The 20,909-nt window shown below is 35.3% G+C and overlaps 1 protein-coding gene across 2 annotated transcripts in view; it reads right to left on the bottom strand.

Annotated features, from left to right (window-relative positions):
• LOC150099044 (uncharacterized) overlaps positions 1–20,909 on the bottom strand; it is a 59,756-nt gene that overhangs the window by 22,510 nt on the left and 16,337 nt on the right. For both annotated transcript variants that reach the window (XM_090405269.1, XM_090405268.1), the window contains exon 2: positions 17,408–18,675. In XM_090405269.1, coding sequence (XP_090261395.1) covers positions 17,408–18,472 — 1,065 coding nt within the window. In that variant the 5' untranslated portion in view covers positions 18,473–18,675. The remainder of the gene's footprint in view (positions 1–17,407; positions 18,676–20,909) is intronic.

Genomic DNA, 20,909 nt, shown 5'->3' with positions numbered 1-20,909 from the left:
TATAGGCTTAGCAGCATCTGGTGTGTGGGAGAGATAAAAACAAAACTATATAACGACACTGAATCACAATCATTATCATGTAGTTTAGAACAACATTATAATGGTCGGAATTGTAGCACAACTCGATCTCTATTTTTGCGCGAGACATTCGCTTCACATGAATTGTAGCCAATGTCGCGAGCTGTTACTGAAGAATACAGTAACTAAATTTGGAAATCTTTTTATTTTATTTTATTTTATATTTTTATTTCAACAGGTAGCTATTGTTTATTGCTAAACTATACAATCTTTAACGAAGTTAGGCCGTGATCAGGGCCGTTCCGTAGGATTGCGTTGCCTGGTGCAAAATTTTTGTGCTCCCTTTCCATTAAAAATTAAAAGATCCCGAAGTACAATAACACTTTACATTACCGCCCGGGTTCTTTGCACACCGGTATGGAACGGGCCTGGCCGTGAACTATGCTCCTAAATTATGCCTCAAAAAAAAAAAAAAAAAAAAAAAAAAAAAAAACCTTTTGTGTTTCATTTTAGGAAACAGAATAGGTAAACGCACTTGATGTGCTAAGGAGAGTTACCAGTCGGTAACAACGATGACCTTTGGTTGGAAAGAATTGTGTCTGAATTCCGTCTAAGAGTGGAGAACCTTTATAAGTGGGTTCTCAACCGAAGGTGAGAAAGCCAGGTTTATACAGCAATAGAGAGGTTTTCCTTCTCCGAAAACCGGATTTTTCATTTCACAGAACAGGCAAACCAGACAATTTGCCGTTCTGGTAGAACATACAATTCACAGTCACAATACGGTAGCCTCATGGCGTTATTTCTTTATTTATTTTTTTACCGTAATTCGAAACATCTAACCCAGTTTTCGACTGTAATAATTGCTTTAATGTGCTATGAAATAACCTTTTGGCTATCTAACATTAGACCCAATGTTACGATGTCATCCTCTTCAAGAGAGAGAGGGACGGAGGAAAAAATTAATACAGAGCATTATCGTACAGAAATATGCATTGGTCGGTACCATAAAAATTCCGGTTCGTAATACGTGCAGTCATGATTCCATAACCGCAAGACTACAACCAGGTGATCTCATCCATAGCACAAAAACAACTGCACATAATTATGTTGCCAGTTTGAAACTTCATGTTAGAACACTCGCCACTGCTAGCAAAAGCTTGTTGAACAATTGCTTTGCGAAAGGTCATAGCATGCACATAACTCGCGTGTCATGGAAACATTTATGAGATTGGATGTGGCTGCTAGAGTGCCCAAACACAGATTCTGAATGTAAGACAGCAAGATGAGGAATCCAGTTTTCTCACAGAGCAACGACGTCTGCCAATATTTTATGTCTATCTGATTGTACAATTAGATATGTTTGGGCTAAATGTCACCCGTAGGATTCCGTTATTTCAAGCATTTTTGCAAACTATAGATTTTGGAATGCTTAATTCTGCAATACTACATTTTCTCATACTCTGAAATTTCGAAAAAAAGAAATAGTTTCCCAGCGAACTGGAAACATCCTAAATAGGGCAAAATTTGCATAGTCAGATCCACTTTCCCTACGGTCATGTCCGTGACTTTTGTTAGGACAGTATACATACATGTATATTAGTGAAAAAAAAAAGGTAGATTTGTTTATATAATTAATAATAATTAATTAAAACTAATTAATATCTCTTATGGGATACTAATTAGTCGTAAGTTAATTTAGCTTAACTAATTAAGCTTATGATATATTATTTTCAGTTCTAATTTAATTTAAGGAACCTAATGTTCCTAAAGAATCCACTCGAAATAAACTGACGCTCCTTTTCTAGTGGTTCCCTTAGAAACATTAGGTTTCTAAAAGACTACATATTCATATCAGATATCCCACACTTGGATGAGATATTTATATTTCACCTCAAGCCTTGAAGTGGATAGAAAATGTCTCACGGTCTTAGTTGCTTTCAATTGTGTAACTTTTACTAACCCTCAGTACTAATGTGCTATAGTTTTACAGCTGTTCATGAGTGGATTGTCGTAAAACATCATTATCACAATGTTTACGTTTTCATCATCATCGCTATATTCCTGGTATGTATCTTCAAGGCATATGTGTACACAAGATATTATGGCAGTACTGCACGATCAGGTTGCATTATTACCAGGTTCCTATCTTAAGTTTGCATTATTACTAGCTTCTTATGGATAATTTTCTTCCAAATTATTTGTTCTTTGTCAGTTTTCTAACAGCGTTATTTCGATGTTTCAAAGCACTATTTACAACGTCAACCCACCGCAGAGGCGTAGCTAGAGGGGGGAGGAGGGGGAAGGCCGCCCCAGGCGGCACTTTGAACATTTTTGAACTTTTGCAGTTAATTCTAAAATATAGTCTCGAGAACTCAGTTACAACTATTGTAATACTACAACGAATTTTCCTCACAATAGCTGTAAGTGTGAGAGGAGTTTTTCTAAATAAAACTGATTAAGAATTACCTACAGTACTATGACATATACTTCGACAATGTCATCGACGGTTTTGCTAACAGAAAAGCAAGAATAATTACATTTTTAGAATGTTAAAATTAAAGTTTTACTTCAAAAATAAACACAGTGTTTTAATTTATTTCCCTATACGTCGTTTTGACATTTTGTAATATTTTTGGCTGTATTGAGAGGGGCGACAAACTCAGGTACCGCTCCGGGCGCAAAAGCTCTAGCTACACCACTGACCCACCGGGATCTTGGTCATCTATCTGATTCAGCCATCCTGGTGTCCAATACTAGTTTTGCTAATCTCAAGCCTCCCATTCTGTTTAAATCACCATACCATCTTGGATTTTCTATTTGAATGCTAATGATGTCAAGATGTCTTTTTTATTATCTTCGTTCTGCCATTGTTACCATTTCATTACTCCTCTAATTCTTCTCAGAACTTTATAGCTCTGTAGTCTTCAGTCTTCGATCAAGTGTCTTATTTTAATCACACTTTCTAATCCAAAGTTAAAATCCATGTAGATATCATGTATACTAAAGTATTTTAGTATACATGAAATGTATACATTTAGTATACATAAAGTTTAATAGAAGAAATATTTTACTTGTTTAATAAGTTATCTATTTAGAATGCAGTCGATGTTTCCAAAACTCTTACTCAGTTTCACAGTTTTTGCCATTTTGGTGGTGATTTTCATGGAAAATTTGTAACTCAGTTTAGATTTCGAGAGATTTGTACTGGATTTATTTAGGAATATAGCATGTCCGCATAGAATTAAGAACTGAGGTGAATGTCCGATTTTCGTATAAAGTTAAATGCTATTTTTCTTCATAAAGCGATCCATGATGAATAAGACGAGTTAGCATGGCTTACCAATGATTTTACATGAAGCCTTCATGTATATCCTTCACATCTAACTGCTAACTTAAGTGTATGTATTGCTCTGTAAATAGGACGAAAATGCGTTTCATTGCAACATTCTTTTTGTATAGGGATTTCATTCATTATATCAACAATTTTTTAAGGTAAGTTTGTGTTACAATATTATTGCATTAAAATGGTCTCTAACAGAAATGAATCCAAATTGTAGTAGAAAACAAATAGCAAAATTTCGTATTAAATGCCTTCCATCCATAAAGAAATTATATTGTTATCATTTAGAATCGTTTGCCATTAAAAATGGTCATATTATGGAGAATAATTGTTATTTTGAAAAGAATATTTTAAATACAAAGGATAATATCATTTATCAACCAAAAATTTGAAACTGTTTAGGCTTAGAATGTCGACGTTTTTCGAGAGGGAAGATCTAAGAATGGTAGTAGATAAAGGGATATGATTTAGGGTATTACATGAGAGCTATCATGCAATAAAATTATAGTATTCAAACAGCTTTATCGAATGGCGATGCTTCTGTAAAAATTTCAGGTGTGTTGAAAGTCAAAGCGCAATTTTTTAAATGTTTACAGTTTTATGCAGTGTGGATATATATTATATTATATTTTTGTTTTGCCTAATTGGTCACTATAAATGTCTGATTGAAACCAAAACTGAAATGTCTCGGAATATTTCAATACATATCGGATTTCATTAAGTGAAATACAGAATTTCGTTATAAACTTCATCCATCTAGTAGAGAACTGTTCACTGTTTCAGAGAAATGAGGCATAGAATGAAGAGGCAAATGAGAGAAGCAAAGTCGATAAGTTTGTAAAAGAATGTTGGCGAGTCACTGCTCGTGTCCGTCAAATAATCATAAAAAAATATTTGAATCGAGAACATCCATAAACATTTCTTTTTATGAAAAAATACGTAGAAATTTACTAAAGTATAAATCGATGTAAAATATGAATGAAGAAGAAATAAATATTAATGTGTGAGCGGACACCATTGATAAATCTGCCTGAAAGCTGTTGCGAGTGCGGTTCACAAATAATACTGTCGAACTGGTTTTTCGAGTGGTGAGCATATCCGCTCTCCACTCAAAGCACTGCGGATGGATCCTATCTTGAGCATTAATGTTAGGGAGTGTCTTTATGTGGGAAGTTGAATTTCGTCAGCCGGTGTAAGACCACCGTCCAGCTTACTGGAGGTGTGAAGTGGCTTGATAAAGTTAAATGTTTAGTTTCTAGATTATGTAAAAATATTAAATTAAAAAATAAACAAAATGAAAAAAAAGGAACGTGGGTGTGAGTTACATAAATATACAAGGGTGAATGGAAATCAGCAAAAAATGTGAAAATTCATTTCATTCAGACCTCCTATAATAAATCTCTAGATCCAGAACGTGGTTTCATTTATCTATCTATCTAACACACCTCTACTTGCTATTTTTCTGTACATTCTACTCATTTACCACTTTCCATGCCAAAATCCTTTTTTCATTCCCTTGCTTGCTTATTACATTCTTATACAACTTTCAGGATGACGTCTTGTTCGTGCATCACTCCCCACTCTAGCAGTATTCTTCTTACATTTGTCCCATCAGCACCTTCCTCCAGCTTATATCTGAATTTAATTTCTTTGCGAACATTCTTTAGTCCCAATAAAATCTTAGTTACTTGCCTTTGGATCCTCTGAGCGTTTCATTGCCAGCCTGCTGCCGGGCGGAGAGTGTTTCGGCCTTCCCAAAATATAGACCGCGAGTTGGATTTCTCATATAACATGAGTATTTACATCATAGTAATCTTCATCTGCTGGTATAGGATTATCGCTCTGCATAATTTCCTGAAAAAATCCATGTTTTGGTCTAGAGCAGTGTTCTCAGGTTAACTAACCACTCACAGTTAGTTCATCCTAGGTAATTAAATGTGCTATAGGTTCTGATCTCTTGTAGGTGGGGCTGAGATAAAAATATCAGGTGAGCGGATATGCCCAGACCAATCCAGACATGATCCGATGAATATTTTGTGCGGTGGTACTGTAATCTCCTTACCAGACGTGACAGTATCTGTCTCATTATAATGCTACTGTTCTGGGTGACATTCAGCTTCTGCTGTCTATCCTGCTGCCTATACCCTAAACCACTTGTCTTCTACCATTCTCAGATCTTTCCTCTTTGTCTCATCTCTTCCTATCAATTAAATTGATAAAAAGAGGGAAAGATGGAATGGAATAGGATAGGATGTACTAAATTGATTCAATTTAGTACATCCTATTCCATTCCATCTTCGCACATGTGAACTTTGAGCTGAAATTTTGTCTCATTTCGTCTCCCCACAAAAAAGGTATATTGCCCTTCCTCAATTAGCATTATATGTGAATGTCCAACAGTCATTCTTCCAAATGTTGCATCGTCTACAAACCATTCCATATCTTCCCTTCCCACGTTGGACTGTAATGACAAGTTCTGGGTACGAAAACCCTCTGTATAGATGAATGATCGTGAATGTCGTTAAATGGTAGATGAATTTCCTCGTTCAGTGGAAGACCACCGCTATGTCTCGTTGGAGGTCTGAAGTTGCTTGAAAACTCTCCATATCCTTTATCTTTAATCCTTCGCCTATTCAAGGTTCTAATGTACTTTAGGATTACAGCTTTTCTTGGGTGAGATTCACATATTTAAAAAAAAAAAAAAAATACATAACTAGTCGTAACTGGCAACTAGCCATCTCAGCCAAGCAACTGGTCTACTAAATTTCCATTACCCTCAGTTTTAATGCTATTTCATCATGTGATGTCTATGAAACATTTTCACAAAATTCATTAAAATTGGAAGATATGCGTCTCCTATGTTTGGTTTTAAACTGAGAGTGAGTTACTCGCTCTTATACGGATATGGAAGGTTTTCCTTCAGAAACTTCAATTTTTCAATCCTAAAAAAGGATCACTTGCAAGAACACATGCAGTTAGCATATAATGCGATAGTTTCATACGAGGTGCTACTCAAACGTTCGGGGAATTTGATCATAAAAAATACTCTAATTCCTAGTTTCCACCGTCTTTTTTCGAGGTAGTCCCTTGGGCATGTATATAGCGATCCCAGCAGTTTTTCCATGATTCCATGCATGTTTGGAAATCTTCAAGTGTGACTGAGTTGAGTATCTCATGCGATTCTGCATAGATCTCCTCAATCGTGTCAAAACGACGCCCTTTCATCCGGAATTTCATCCTATTTCAGCCAGAACAGGAAAAAGTCACAGAGAGCAAAGTTCAGCGAAAAGGTGGGGGTTGGAGAATTATTGTCGTGGTTTTGGAAGTCAGGAAATGGCACGAATTTTGCAGCCGTGCGTCTCATCAGTGTGTACGTACTGTTCAACGTAATTTTGTATAGTTGTTGTATAGTTGAACGTATGATAGTCCTACGATCTCACACATATGGATAGTTCGCCTACGATCTGTACCGATAGCCTCGCACACTGTTGCGATATTTTCCAGTGTTGTGCTTGTCGAAGATTGTCCCGAAAACGCATCGTCGTCGACAGATGTTCATTCGCCCTTGAAACATTTGTACCACACACACATACACAAAAGTTTTGCTTTGGTTTATAGCATTATTACGAAATGCTTCCTGAAGCATTTTGTAGTTTTCTGCAGCATAACAACTTCTACTGTTGTGAACGATCTGAAAACAAAACAAAAATGTGCTAATTTTTTTACATAAATCTCACCGACGAAATGTTCTAAACATGTAATGTAACATGCGTACCGTGGATAGGCCGGTATCCAGAAAATTCACCGAAAACAATTTATAGAAAGACAATTTACCGAAAAGCAATTTATCGAAAAAACCATTAATTTAATAAACAATTAATTGAAAAACTGTTCATCGAACAATACTTAATCGAAAAAGCCAAAGCCCTATACGCTCGGTCAACTATGCCATCAGAGGCGCGCCGGCCATATGTGCAATGTGTGCGACGCACACAGGCGCCAGGATAGTAAAGGCGCCAAAGAGGAGGAAATACTTAAAAAAAACATTTTTTAAAGTGATTTTTTTTATTGGAGGGGAGGGGATATGGGCGCCAACTAAAGTTTTGCACACAGGCGCCGGACACTACTGGGACGCCCCTGTATGCCATCCAACTACAAATTCTACTAAAATTAGCAGAAACTGCAGTTATTTTAAAGGGCAAGTTTATTCCTGATGATGGTGATGAATCAACGGGCAAATAAATTCACAAAATACATACACAGAATATCAACAACTCCTAATGATAATGATGAATTTAAGCCTAATCTTTCCAATATTAAATCTATGAACCAAAGCATAATCTCTTCGGAAGAAAGAACAATTATAACATAATTATTCCTTCCTTAAAAACCCTTAAAACAATTGTTGAACTCTTGAAAATCATTCCGATGATCACACACAGACACATGAAAGAAAGATCTCAGAAATCTCAAAGAAACAAGTCAAATGAAGCTGTCTGCAAGGTTCATTGTGGTTGAATTTGATTCTGAAACATCTAGTTAACGACTTTATAACTTATTACAACATTCTTACAACATTGAAAACAGTTAGACTTTTCCCGATGATGTGGAGCTTATGGTTAAAGTTCAAACTCAATTAGAAGCAACGCAAACGAAGGACTAAAATTTCAGAACAAGGAAGACTCAACAGCGCGATGTTTAAAGTGTTTCACGAAAGTGATCAAAACAACCGATTATGGTTTTCTTAAGCTGAAAAATATTAGTGGTAGTGAGTAATATTTAAAAGCCTGAGACTAACTATTAATGAGAAATTCAACTCTAACAAACAGCATAACACATCATTTTAGTACTAATGAAATGCAGAACTAAACTTTTATAGTTTCGTTAGTCATATAGTCATTTTATCATCATAAAAAGAAATTTTATAAGTTAATTCATATGTCCACTTATGAGCAACGATGCTGACACGATTAATCTTGTAATGGTGACTGGTAAAGATTTAAATCCTATCTGTATTAAAAGTATACAAACATGCAAAAGACGTGTCTCAATGGCTAAGTCAGTAGCAATACTGCTAATGTCCTTTGGTTAGAAACTTTGACTTCAATCACTAAATGACAAAAGCTTGGAAGTCGAAATCTGCAAAGAATAAACAAAGGATTGGGATATTAGGCAAACGAGAGCTGAAAATGATATATACAAGAGCCACTTTACTGTTGACGACATTCTGCGATCGCCTGGAAAGAAGCAATAAGTCGAAGACCAATCCACAAAATTTTTATAGAATATAATTGTATATAGATTTAAGCATCATAAAAGGATACAAATGAAAGGAATCATTGCAAATTTAACACTGATCTCTTTGAAAATGTTAAAATTCTGTGTTAAATATGTTAAATATGAAATTATTTCAGGGAAATAGAATGAAAGTGCTAGGAGCAGGAAATTTCTGAAAGTAATGAAGAATACAGCGTCTGCTGACAGAAAAAAAAAAAAAAAAAAAGAGGCGTCAAATGTTTTTTATAGTCTATCAGGGACAAACTGTTATAATGAGAAGGTCGTTTCAAATTATTCTCTATTTAACAGCTTCCGATTTTGTTCCCCCACATTCATATCTCCAGGAATTGAAGTTCATCACCTTAACAAAAGTCCGAAGCAATTGATGAAACGATTAACCATCATTGACAGAACAAGCAGAAAATATCATAAAGATTTTTACACTTGTGGATGAGAAACTGATCTTTATTGGATAAAGTCTCATACTGAAGTAATAAGAAATGAAGACTTGGGTATGACATCAGCCAGTGCAAAAAATCCTTCCCGAATATAGAAGTATATTCAAAAAGTGCTTCTAACATATCGCCACTATATATTAAGGAGGATTTTCTTTTAATATATTACCTCTAATGGTTTCGTTCTACTCGCAAGCACAATACACTGACTGACTTCTGCATCGATTTCCTTTTATGGAAATTCGCTGTAGGTTTTCATCGAAATTATTTTAAAACGATGTTTTTGTTGTTTTTTTATTCATGAAACTTTCAGCCTACTCTCTGAGAAAACATCGATTAAGTTCAAAAATACAAATTATTTTCTTGAATTTTAGTAATTAAATTCAATATCTCCAGATTTCGTTCTCCGATATCTTTATTTAACAGGTTGCTACTGTTAAAACTTAAGCAAGGTCAGATTCAAATGCAACAGCTGATCTTGCTGTCGCGAATCGATGATATATTCATAACAAACTCATCAGAAGTTTGCGACCTCTTCTATAATATTCTTACTTTCTTATGAGTGCGTGTGTGTGTGTGTGTATGGCACAGGAAGAGACATTAGGGCTCATCTGTGGAGTGATGACTTAACTCACGACAGGAAAGTTCACGAACATGTGGGAATTTGAAGCTATATGACTTTGTACGAAGTTAATATGACGACCTTAAACCGGTTGTTCTTAGCCCAGTATGTCGCAGCCGCAGTAGGAAGAGTAGACACTGAACTACAACTGACACTGAGTTGTAATTTAATACAAATGCAGCAGTTTCTCTTGGTAACTTAAGCAATTAAAACAGATTCTGAATGACTTCAAAGATAAAGACTCTCTACCTGAAAAGGAGCTTGGCTCTTCGAAATCATTAAAACAGAAATTCTGGTTTTGGACAAACATATTCGATTGCTCACGCGCGAGGAATCTTGGGATTTAGAAGTTTTACTGAGTCTTTTCACTGCAGAGGATCTCACATTTGGCTGCTCTTAATGGTTTCATAGCACTGAATACTGATTCCCTAATATGTACAGTTTTAAAAAGCCTGTATAAAATATTTATTGTCACATTTCAAGAATGTTGAAGGCTTCAAGTGATTTGAAAATGCCATGTTTGGTCTCTGGAATAAGTGGAATCGGATTATTTAACCTAAGCGTACTATAAGAGCTTTTCGTATAGTTATATTTCGTGTAGTTATTCTGCTTTTCGTGTAGATAAAAAAATATATTTTTTAATCAAGAAACATTACAGAAAAATCTCAGCATCTGCATTTGGTACACATGGAGCTTTATATACAAATCAACAGAAACCGCTCAGCAATTGAATGTACGAATATATTATTATTATCTACTGCCTACTTGTAAATTACTACTTGTAAATATTTTTCAAGTTGAAAAATAAAACTTTTTTGTGTCAATTATGTATTGCATTTTTTGCCTGTAATTCTCAGTTTTTTGTAAATTCAATTTTTAATACTGTGTTCTACCTTTAGTGGATACCTGAAGAAGGCTGTAAAAGGCTGAAACTATTTGCATCATTTTCATTAAAACTTCACATTTTATCTCGGTTTAAGTCATTAAATATTTATTCTTTAAAATGTACCATTACAACCGAGTAGAAGCTCAGGAATACGTATATAATATCTATATATATTCAATAATTCGATGTATGTATATTCAATTAATTTTAATTCAAGTTATAGTAGACAAAAAAAATGCACGTTCATTTTAGCAACATTAGCGTCTTACAACACATACAAGCGATGCATACGAATGTTTATGTGTCTAAATCGCACTACTGTTTTTCTAGCAGGACCTTCAGCTGATACAACTACTACCCTCTTAACTGTTCAAAATTTCTCCTCCCAAAACGTTGAGTTTTTCATTCCGGAAAACAAACAAATTAGCAAGAACATACGTGTAATATACAGGCCTTATAGCTTTAGTTGCTTGGTCGCAATTCGGAGAAATCCAAATCCGTTACAAGGGTGTTATTTGTGTATTTAATTATTAGATCTCCCTTTCTGATGTCTTAAATTTCCACTTCCCGCATTATGTCGCGTTCATTTGCTCTCTCTCTCTCTCTCTCTCTCCTAATTCTGATAGCTTCTCTGGTTTCGTTATTCATTTTTGAAGCTTAATTTTCTACAGTAAATCCAAATCGTAAACTTGTCTTCTTTGGGAAGTTTTCTGTGGATAATTTTAATCCAGTGTTTCCATGTAGTAGCCGTGGATCCTACATAGTGTGCCAAAATGAAAATCTACGCGATTCATACCATTTATTTGCATTGTCTAATTACTGCTTCGGATCTAATCTAAACACCGGCTACCTAAATACGGCATACCACATTTCACTTGACACACCCTCTCTCTCTCTCTGCCTGTACGGCGAGTACCTTTTCCCAATTGTTAGTTAAATAAGGATTGCAAAAGATACTCGCCGTACATTGTAAAACTCTGGCTGTTTGCCAGGAATTACGTTACAGTAGTTGTACGTTGATCAGCAGGTCAATGTACAGGGTGGCTCATAAGTCACGAAGGGGTTAAAAAATTAATAATCAAAAAATGTATTCACATTTTTATGTGAATAACTTTTTTGATTATTAATTTTTTTTTCAGCTATTCTAAGAAACAATTTGGAAATAATGCAAAAGTTCAGAACCCAACAACGAACCAAAATCCTGCAATTTTATTTTGAAAATTAGCATTCTATTATTATTGTAAAGCAAAGAGCATATCGCCGCTATTGTAATGTCAGAAATGCCACCTTGGAAACAATGTTCGTCGTTTGATTGAACGTTTCCGTTCAATCGTGGAAAACATTCAACGTGTGCGGGACAGTAATGAAGAAGAACCAGGAACGTCGATCCAAAGGCGTTCTGGTCAGCTGGGTGACTCGGACGTTACTGCAGAGCATTTTAAACCATTTACGCCTCTTCCAATACACGATCCAACTGGTACAGGAATTAAATCCGATGGATTTTCAGCGACGTGTAAATATTGCAGTCCCCTTTCAACAACTGGCTAGAGAAGAAAACAACTTTATCCACCTTTAATTATGTCCGATGAGGCTCACTTTGACCTCAGCGGTTTCATAAACAAGCAGAACTGCAAGATTTGAGATTCAGAGAATCCAAGGGTAATTCACCAGAGTGAATTGCATCTCCCTCAAGTATATATTCTGGTGTGGAGTAACGTCACAAGAAATTATCAGGCCTTACATCTTTCAAGATGACGGTAATGTAGTGTCGTCACTGTGGACAGACAGACCAGAGATGTGGTTTCAGTAAGATGGAGTCAATGCCCACTGCTGGAGTCAAAATGAAACTTCTAAAACACATTTTTGACGAGTGAATAATTTCAGGATGATCTACAATGAATTGGTCACCATATTCTCCAGATCTGACGGCTACCGACTTCTTCCTATGGACTAACGTGAACGAAAAGCTAAATGTGAATGAACAAGCCCCAGACAATCAACAGCTGAAGGAGAACATTTTTGCAAAACTTAGGGCACCGAAGCCAGAAACATTAAGAGCTGTTCTGTATTTCATTATAACAAAAAATAATAAAAATCATTAATAAATAAAAACGTTATTACATGTTTAAACCCCTTTGTGAGCCACCCTGTACAAAAACCGCAGACTGCCTTTTTTTATGCTTTCGCCTAGCTCACTTCCAGATATCCCCAAAAAAGAAGGGCCTCTTTTTTTCTTTCTATTTTTTTTTAAAATAATCTCATACATGAAAGGTCAAAAGAACTACCACACAACAGTGCCATGTGTGGGTAAAGTGATTGATTATATACTGATATGTTCCTTAAACAGCTGGGAGATCCCTGGAAAAATAATCCAGGGAGATTTTTTCTAAAGAACTGGAATGAAGGAAGGTGACGAGAAGTTCTTTCAGTATGTAATGTATGGGCGTTGGCCAATAGCTTTAGTTCTGATATGATTAGAAGAAAGTGAACGAATGGTAGTGGCCAGTTCAGTAAAGCAGTACCCATATAGATAAGCGCCTATGGAAAAGTGACTGAAAGGAGTCAGTGAGAGAAGGGCCATCTATTAGTGGATCCCCCTGTATATCATCAAGAATTCTTAGGGAGGCTTTGGGCACACCACCCCAAATGTCAGAACTCCATGCATCATTTCTCTCCTGCAAGGCGAATAATGTCTTGGAGGAGAGAAATCTTCTGCAATACCAAAAATACCTTGGTTTCCAAAACCTAAGGATGAACTACATTTTTATCTGTATATGAAAAATTTTTCATGACTACATCCAAATGCGGACATAAATTTATTGCCAGTATACTAATAAATTATATTACAAAAATGTGTTATACATTTCGTACAAATTAAATTGCAATACGTTTTGCAAAAGTTACAAATTTCCGAAGGCTAGTTAAGTAATTAATGTACAGTGCTTACAGTAAACTATGAGGAGAGACATTTCAGTTTGATATATTTCCATCCCTAACTGCGATTCAGCTCTCACAACGTCGTACCATGCTTAACGCCAAGTGATTCAGGAGTTCTTGACGCAAACTATCCAACTAGCCTACTTCAGAGTAAGGATAAAGGCCTTGTTTGTTTTCTGGAGGGGGAATTTCGAACAGCAATGCATCTCCTTATTGCGTCCCAAACGTGTTCTACGGAGATAAGATCAGGGAAGCCTGTTAATCACTCGATTCGATTTATATCCGCGGTCTACAGAAGTATACCCACTGCACGTGTACGATGTGGTGTGGCAATGTCGTCATTAAGAATGAATGCATCGCCTACCGCATCACTAAACCATCGAAAACGATGTTGAAGAACTTCGTTGTAATATCGTTCGCCAGTCAAAAACCCTTTTTCTAGCAGTTGTAGACCGGTGGGTATATTATACATAATACTTCCCGACATCATGACCATATCTATCCCTTTCAAGAATATTTTCATGATGGTAAGCAGGGCCACTTTCACGCCAGATCAAGTGTCGTCTAGAATCGGAGGAAAGACAAAGACTAAAACGACTCTCATTTGTACAACTGGACGACACCCACTGGTGTCTTGTCCAATTTTTATGGATACAACACCACTGAAAACGTGCTCTACCATGAGCTGTGAATAAAGGGACGCAGACTACAGGCCTTCGGGCATATGGGCCTACTTGTAGCAGTCATCTTGCTACAGTTTGTCGAAATATCCGGGTACTGTGCTTGAATAGAATCGCCTTGTAATCTGACCTGCCGTGGTGCGTCGATTACGTTTTACTATTATTATAACGAAAGTCTGTCTTCATGCTCCTTGGTAGAATGAGGATGACCTAAGCAAACGTCTGGCACGCATTCCATTGGTTGAAACGCTGCCCAGAGCTGAGTACAACGCTACGTGAGATTCCAAACTCACTGGCAATATTAGTAATTTGGATCTTCTTTTAAGTTTTCCAACAATACTTCTAGATTCTAGATATCATCTAGATTCTAGATGATGTGTTTGAAACATTACAAGACATCAAAGTTTGCTAATCTAATATTTCGGTATCCGAATTAGACCTGTGTGTATTTTAGAATATTCTCATTTTATCACACACACACACACACAGTTTCGCAATTCGGAAACAAGGGTAAAAAAAATTACTTTTTTACGAGTATTCTACTATAAAAAAGTACTAACAAATCTATTAAATATAAAATGAATTAAACATAGCCTTCAGTACATTAACACCAATTACAAAAACAATCAATTAGAAAAATAAATTAATGAAATATATTATATAAATGAATTCATATTTTTATGTCTTCCAGCCGTTAAAGTTTGTAAACCTATAGTTTACAAGAGTGGGGAGAGGGCTAAAGAATTTTTTTAAATTTTATTTATTTTGTATTTAATTTTTTTTTTTTTTTACTTAGAGCGGACATTCTGCTGTTCAGATCGAAGATTAAATTTTGCAAGCTACTTCAGGCCTCCAATAAGCAGGACGGTGGGTTCACAGTAAGCAATGAAGGTGATCACCCACCGGAAGACGATCACAAATATCCATGCTCGCGGTGAATTTGAACCACAATCTGTTAGTTAGATAGCGGATACGTTAAGGACTCGACCAAGTAGGGTGAAGGGTTTTGCATCTTATATATCACATAGATTTTTGGAAAAAACTATCTCGTAATAGAATTTTTCAACATCGTGCTTTAGATTCTTTTAACACACACACACACACACACACACACACACACACACACACACACACACACACACACACACACACACACACACACACACACACACACACACACACACACACACAGTTTCACAATTCTGAAACAAATGGTAGCACATAATCTGGAAAAAAAAAAAAAAAGCGGTTTGGAAACAATATTACCAATGCAGTATATATTTTCTGTACACCCCGGGAATTCCTTCCATACAGATTTGTCAAGTTAACATACAGCGAGAGGGGCCATATAATACTATTAGCAAATCGGATCATGTTCTTTTTCACTTATAAACCATTCATATGACCAGATTAATGTGCACATGTCTCTTGAGGTAGCATCTTACTCCCTAAAATTAGAATGCTTTTCTCCAGCAAAACATATAAACCCATTTGAGGACCTACTCAATTAAACAGACATAATATTCTGATTTCTTGTCCTTAGTTAAATCTTTCGGAATTCTAATCGATCATATTCTTGCGTAACATCAATCGCTAAATAAGTATATAGAAGATTATAGAAGTAATTGAAGTATAGTATTTAGTAATTTAGTACTGGTCGCCAGTGAAGTTGGAGAAGGAATTGTCTTGATTTTATGAACTATTTCATAAAATTCTTGCTACTGTTGTTTTAAGGTTTATTCATAGAAGTACGTGATAAAATATTACATCCTTTGTGAGATACTGAGAGAGAGAGAGAGAGAGAGAGAGAGAGAGAGAGGTGGGGGAAAGAATAATTAAAGTATGCGGATATATTATATCCAATTACATTTCAAGTATCAAGACATGAATAAGGGAAGCAAGAATTTAGAAAAGTGAAGATATTATCGAACGATATTTTTCATTTCAATTTGTAAAATGTATTTAGCATTTCTTTCATTGCTATGTCCGTTGCGTAGTTGGCAGTATAAGACATGCATCATTCGACTGGAAATAATCTGCGTGCAATTTTCGTTATGACGACAGGAAATATTTTTTCTGGACTTTTTGGTTGAACGTAGACTAACTGCTCTCATATCTAGAAGGATTTTCTCTCCTTTAAACTGGGTTTTTCATTCGGTTAAATGGCATTGACTCCACTAGACCACAGAAGATGTGGAGAAGTATTCTGGACCAACTAATAAAGAACAAAATAATGTCCCGGAGGTCAGCGACCGAGCAAGGTACAGGCGTCGACTGTTGGATGCTGCGTTCGACATGATACCACAAGAGTTTGTAGGAATGAAATTAGGAGAATTAGGAGCTCGGGGGGGGGGGTCACAAGGAATGCTTGGATATTCTCTTCGAACTATGCTTGCACAATAAGAGCTTTGTAACACAGGTGTTTGCTGGAAGAGTCCAAATCCCTCGAGCCATATCGAGAAATACCTCTTTGGAAACTCTCAGCAACTACGAAATAGCTGTCCACGTGTGTTCAGTAAACAGCATAAGAGGACCCAGTGATATACAGGAGATCAATCCTCATACCGGGATAGTCAGCACCAGCCTGTTTTCGGCCAGTGCAGTCTGGCTGCTGGAAACAGGCTTGGTGGTCCTACTGTTTTCGCGCATGAATATACATGAAATCGCCGTGTCAAGATATTGAAAGCTCTTTGTCCACGAAACAATGAACTCGATGGTGTAAGTACATTCTTAGAACCATATTATTGCATATTTATAATATAAGGATGTATTTAGCCATAGGTGACAATAAAGATGATTGTATTGAGCAGTATACTCGGCAGAGTGGATAATGTATTCACTCTACAGGCTGTGAGTTGGAATCCTACCGTGAACATGAATAATTGTGAATGTCTTTAGATGAGAGATGGATTTCATTTCCTATTGAAAAAACCACTCTGGATATTGGAAAACAGAAACTGTTAGACAAAGTTCAAGGGTTGATTTCTAGAACAGGAAAATTAGATTATTTTACCCTTATCTCACCGATGGCACCAAAATGCGATAGGTTTACTTTTTTTTTTTTTTCCATGGGTGAGATCCGTATATAAGGAAAAAATGGAATCTTTGAAATGATTTGGATAGTTATCTACAATATAGCTTGGATTCCTTTAAAAATACATTTAAGTTCATGAATTTTAAAATCATACTTACCGTGACATTTGGAGGATTGTTGATCCCACATTTTTTGAAGTAAGTTCTTACAGCGCCACATATCGCAGTGACTAACACATCATTTAATGTACACCTCATAACTTGCTTAATGCGATTTACTTTGGAAAATCGAATATCTCGTGACCACGTTACTATGCGTTGTTTCGAATGTGATTTGCCGTGTCTCAGGTAATTATAATCTCGTTTGGTGAAAATTAACCAGCCCAGAAAAGTTAAAGGTCCAACTATAAGAGCCCTGAATACGTTTAGTGGAAATGTTGTTCCACCATAGCGTGGTTTAATATGAGCTGATTGATCACTGTCTGACATGTAATTTGCTAATATCTTGACTAGAGAAATTCCATCACTAATTGCTTGGTGTATCCTTACAATTAATACTGTGTCCCCTGATTTGCCAAAATTAGAAATTATTCGTATTTCCCACAGAGGTCGCTGATAAGCCAAAGGTTCACCCATAAGGACACTCACGTGCTCCCGAAGTTGCCTTCTGTTTCTAATCCTCTTTGATTCTTGAAAAATATGATTGTCAATGTTGAAAGTTGAATCCTCCACCCAACAATAGCCTGTAGATAATGATACCACTTTTTCAACAAATCGAGGAAATGCCCTTTCTCCATCTTCGGTTGTTTTATTGATAATTCTCACACTAATCAGGTCACGTAGTTTCGTAGCACTTAGGCCATAGTCCAGGAAAAATAAACAGTGTGCCACATACAAATTAAATCTAGAATCGTGTAACCAGAACGCATCAGATGGTGATAACATATTAATCTTTTTAGCGGAACATCTTCTCCCCGAACAACGATAGCATCCTGCGCATGTTTGGCGAAATAACATAGCAAACGGTAGAAGTAATGTAAGGAGAGCAACAACGGGGAAACCTGTAACTATAGCCACCGCAACAAAGATTACAGAGAAGAAGAAACTCCAAGCTATGTTCTTGTCCACAGGGTGAGTTAATATTTTAATAGGCACGCTCTTCATATATTTAGGTATCTTTTCTCTCTTTTTTTTTTCGCCGACATCCTCAGAAGAAACTTCCATAGCATTACTTTCTTGCTAATAAAGATAACAAATTATGTTCGTGCATAATCAATAGGCAATAAAATATCAGTTGAGTAGAGAAATGTTCGACAGTCTTACACGTAATCATTAAATAAGAAAGCATATATCTGGCTGCATTCAGAAACCTTTACAATTCTTACAGGATTGCTGTCACTTGTCGAAGATTTTTGGCAATATGATTCCTGCAAAAAATAGTAATAATAAAATTAATTGATTTATATTAATGATAAACCGTGATAACATCATTATAATATTAGAATTTTATGTCTAAAATAAGGAAAATTAGATTTATTAACTTCATTTTATCATATATATATATATATATATATATATATATATATGATAAAATGAAGGATTAACCTAATAACACATACAAGCAAGTATTTTAGTAGGAACTGAATGTCAGCATAAATCTATTCGATCGAATAGATTTGTTGCCTTCCTAATGACCATTACTGTAAATAGGGAGGCAGTAGCATCATGGTTATTTTACTAATACAAACAGGGCGGCACCAACCCGAGGGTGCAAAGGGTGCACCGCACCCGGGCGACAACATTGATAGGGCGGCAAGAAACAAGTATCAAATATTTATTTTATGTAGCTAATATCTAATTTGGATTATACAATGCAGTATAATCATTAATAGTAATAATATTCATTTCTTGGTACATCATACATCGTAAAATTTAACTAATATAATATTAATAATCCTTACTTTTAGATGTCAGACGGAAGAAAAAGATTTTCTGGAGCAGAATATAGAAAACGAAGAGCACAGAAAGAAGAAAATGTAAAAAAATTTACGACTCCTATTTCCAATTGTTTTGTATCTACATGTACAGACAAATATTCAGTTCCTCGAGAAAATTTTGAAGATTCTTCTTCTTCTGCCATACATTTAACTGAAGATTCTATAGCTGCTAAAAAAACGATGCTTAGAAAATTTATCTTTCACTTCTGAAGCTCTCAACAGCTCACTAGGGTTCACAGGAAGAAACAGGTGACAAAAGCGTGTGCAATACAAGTATAACAACTGAAAACTCATGAATTTTATCCTTGAGTATGATTTTGATGATCCAGGAAAGTGGCCTTTAAAAATAACAGATAATCTCAAAATGATTCTAATAAATGTTGGACCAAAACAAATATATGATATTGATTTTCCAAAATATGAAAAAAAAACAGATAATTTTCAACAGATTATTACTATAAAGCATTAAATAATAACGAAAAGATACACAGAAATTGGTTATTCTATTCTAAACTTTAATTTTAAATAATTGAATTAAAATTTATTGAACGCATTAATTTTAAAGTTTTTAAAATTAATGCGTTCAATTATGTATTGGTTATTGCGATTGGCAACATTTATCCAGAACATTAGAGCGCCATAAAAAAAGTGAAGCACATATCACAAGTCATGGATCGATTTAAAAAAGTCGTTTATAAATAATAATATAATAGATGCGGTAAATGAACAATTAATAAAACTAGAAAAAATCGTTTGAAATCGGTAATAGAAAGGATTATTTATACAGTTCAATTTTCAGCAGGACAAAATTTAGCTTTCAGAGGTAACAGTAATAAACGTTTTGAAGATAGCAACGGTAATTTTTTTAAAATTAATAGAAACTGTAGCAAAATTCGATAATGTAATGGCAGATCATATAAGTCGAATGCAAACCGATAAGAACAAAATGCAACATTATTTAGAGGGGATGCAAAATGAAATAATTTCAATAATAGGAGAAAAAATAAAATCTAATATTGTTAAAATGCTAAAATTAAATAAATATTACGCTATCATTTTAGACATCACTCCAGACGCATCTCACGAAAATCAATTACGGTAAGTATTGTTGTAAGATTTGTTTACCTCGATAATGATAGCAAGAAAATAGAAATCAGAGAACACTTTTTAGAATTTTATTCAATTACTAACTCAACAGGCGAGGATTTAACAAATTTTGTTGTAGATTTTTTGTGATAACGGGGAAAATATGAATGGCAAAAATCAGGGTCTCCAAAAGAGAATATTAGATATGAACCCGAGAGCGTTTTACGTACCATATGCCGCTCATACGCTTAGTCTAGTTGTAAATGATGCTACAAGTGTTCCGCGTAAAATAGCAAACTTTTTTTCATTAATTCAGAAAATATATAATTTTTTTTTCTAAATCAGCCTATCGTTGGAAAATTTTAAAAGAGGAATGCCCAAGTTTTATTGTTAAAAAAGTTTATGATACGAGACGGTCAAGCCGCATAGACGCTGTAAATATACGATGCTTTATACATTTTATATCAAGATATATCAAGAGATAGCTACACAAGGAACGAAGCTGAATCATTATTATTAAAAATTACATCTTTCAAATTCATATGTTCTCTTGTTATATGGCACCAAATCTTATCGAA

This window comes from Typopeltis vanoorti, chromosome 15 (genome assembly GCF_054136105.1).
Source record: "Typopeltis vanoorti isolate ZY-2024b chromosome 15, IOZ_Tvanoo_1.0, whole genome shotgun sequence".
NCBI lineage: Eukaryota > Metazoa > Arthropoda > Arachnida > Uropygi > Thelyphonidae > Typopeltis > Typopeltis vanoorti.
This window is presented reverse-complemented; position numbering and strand designations above follow the sequence as displayed.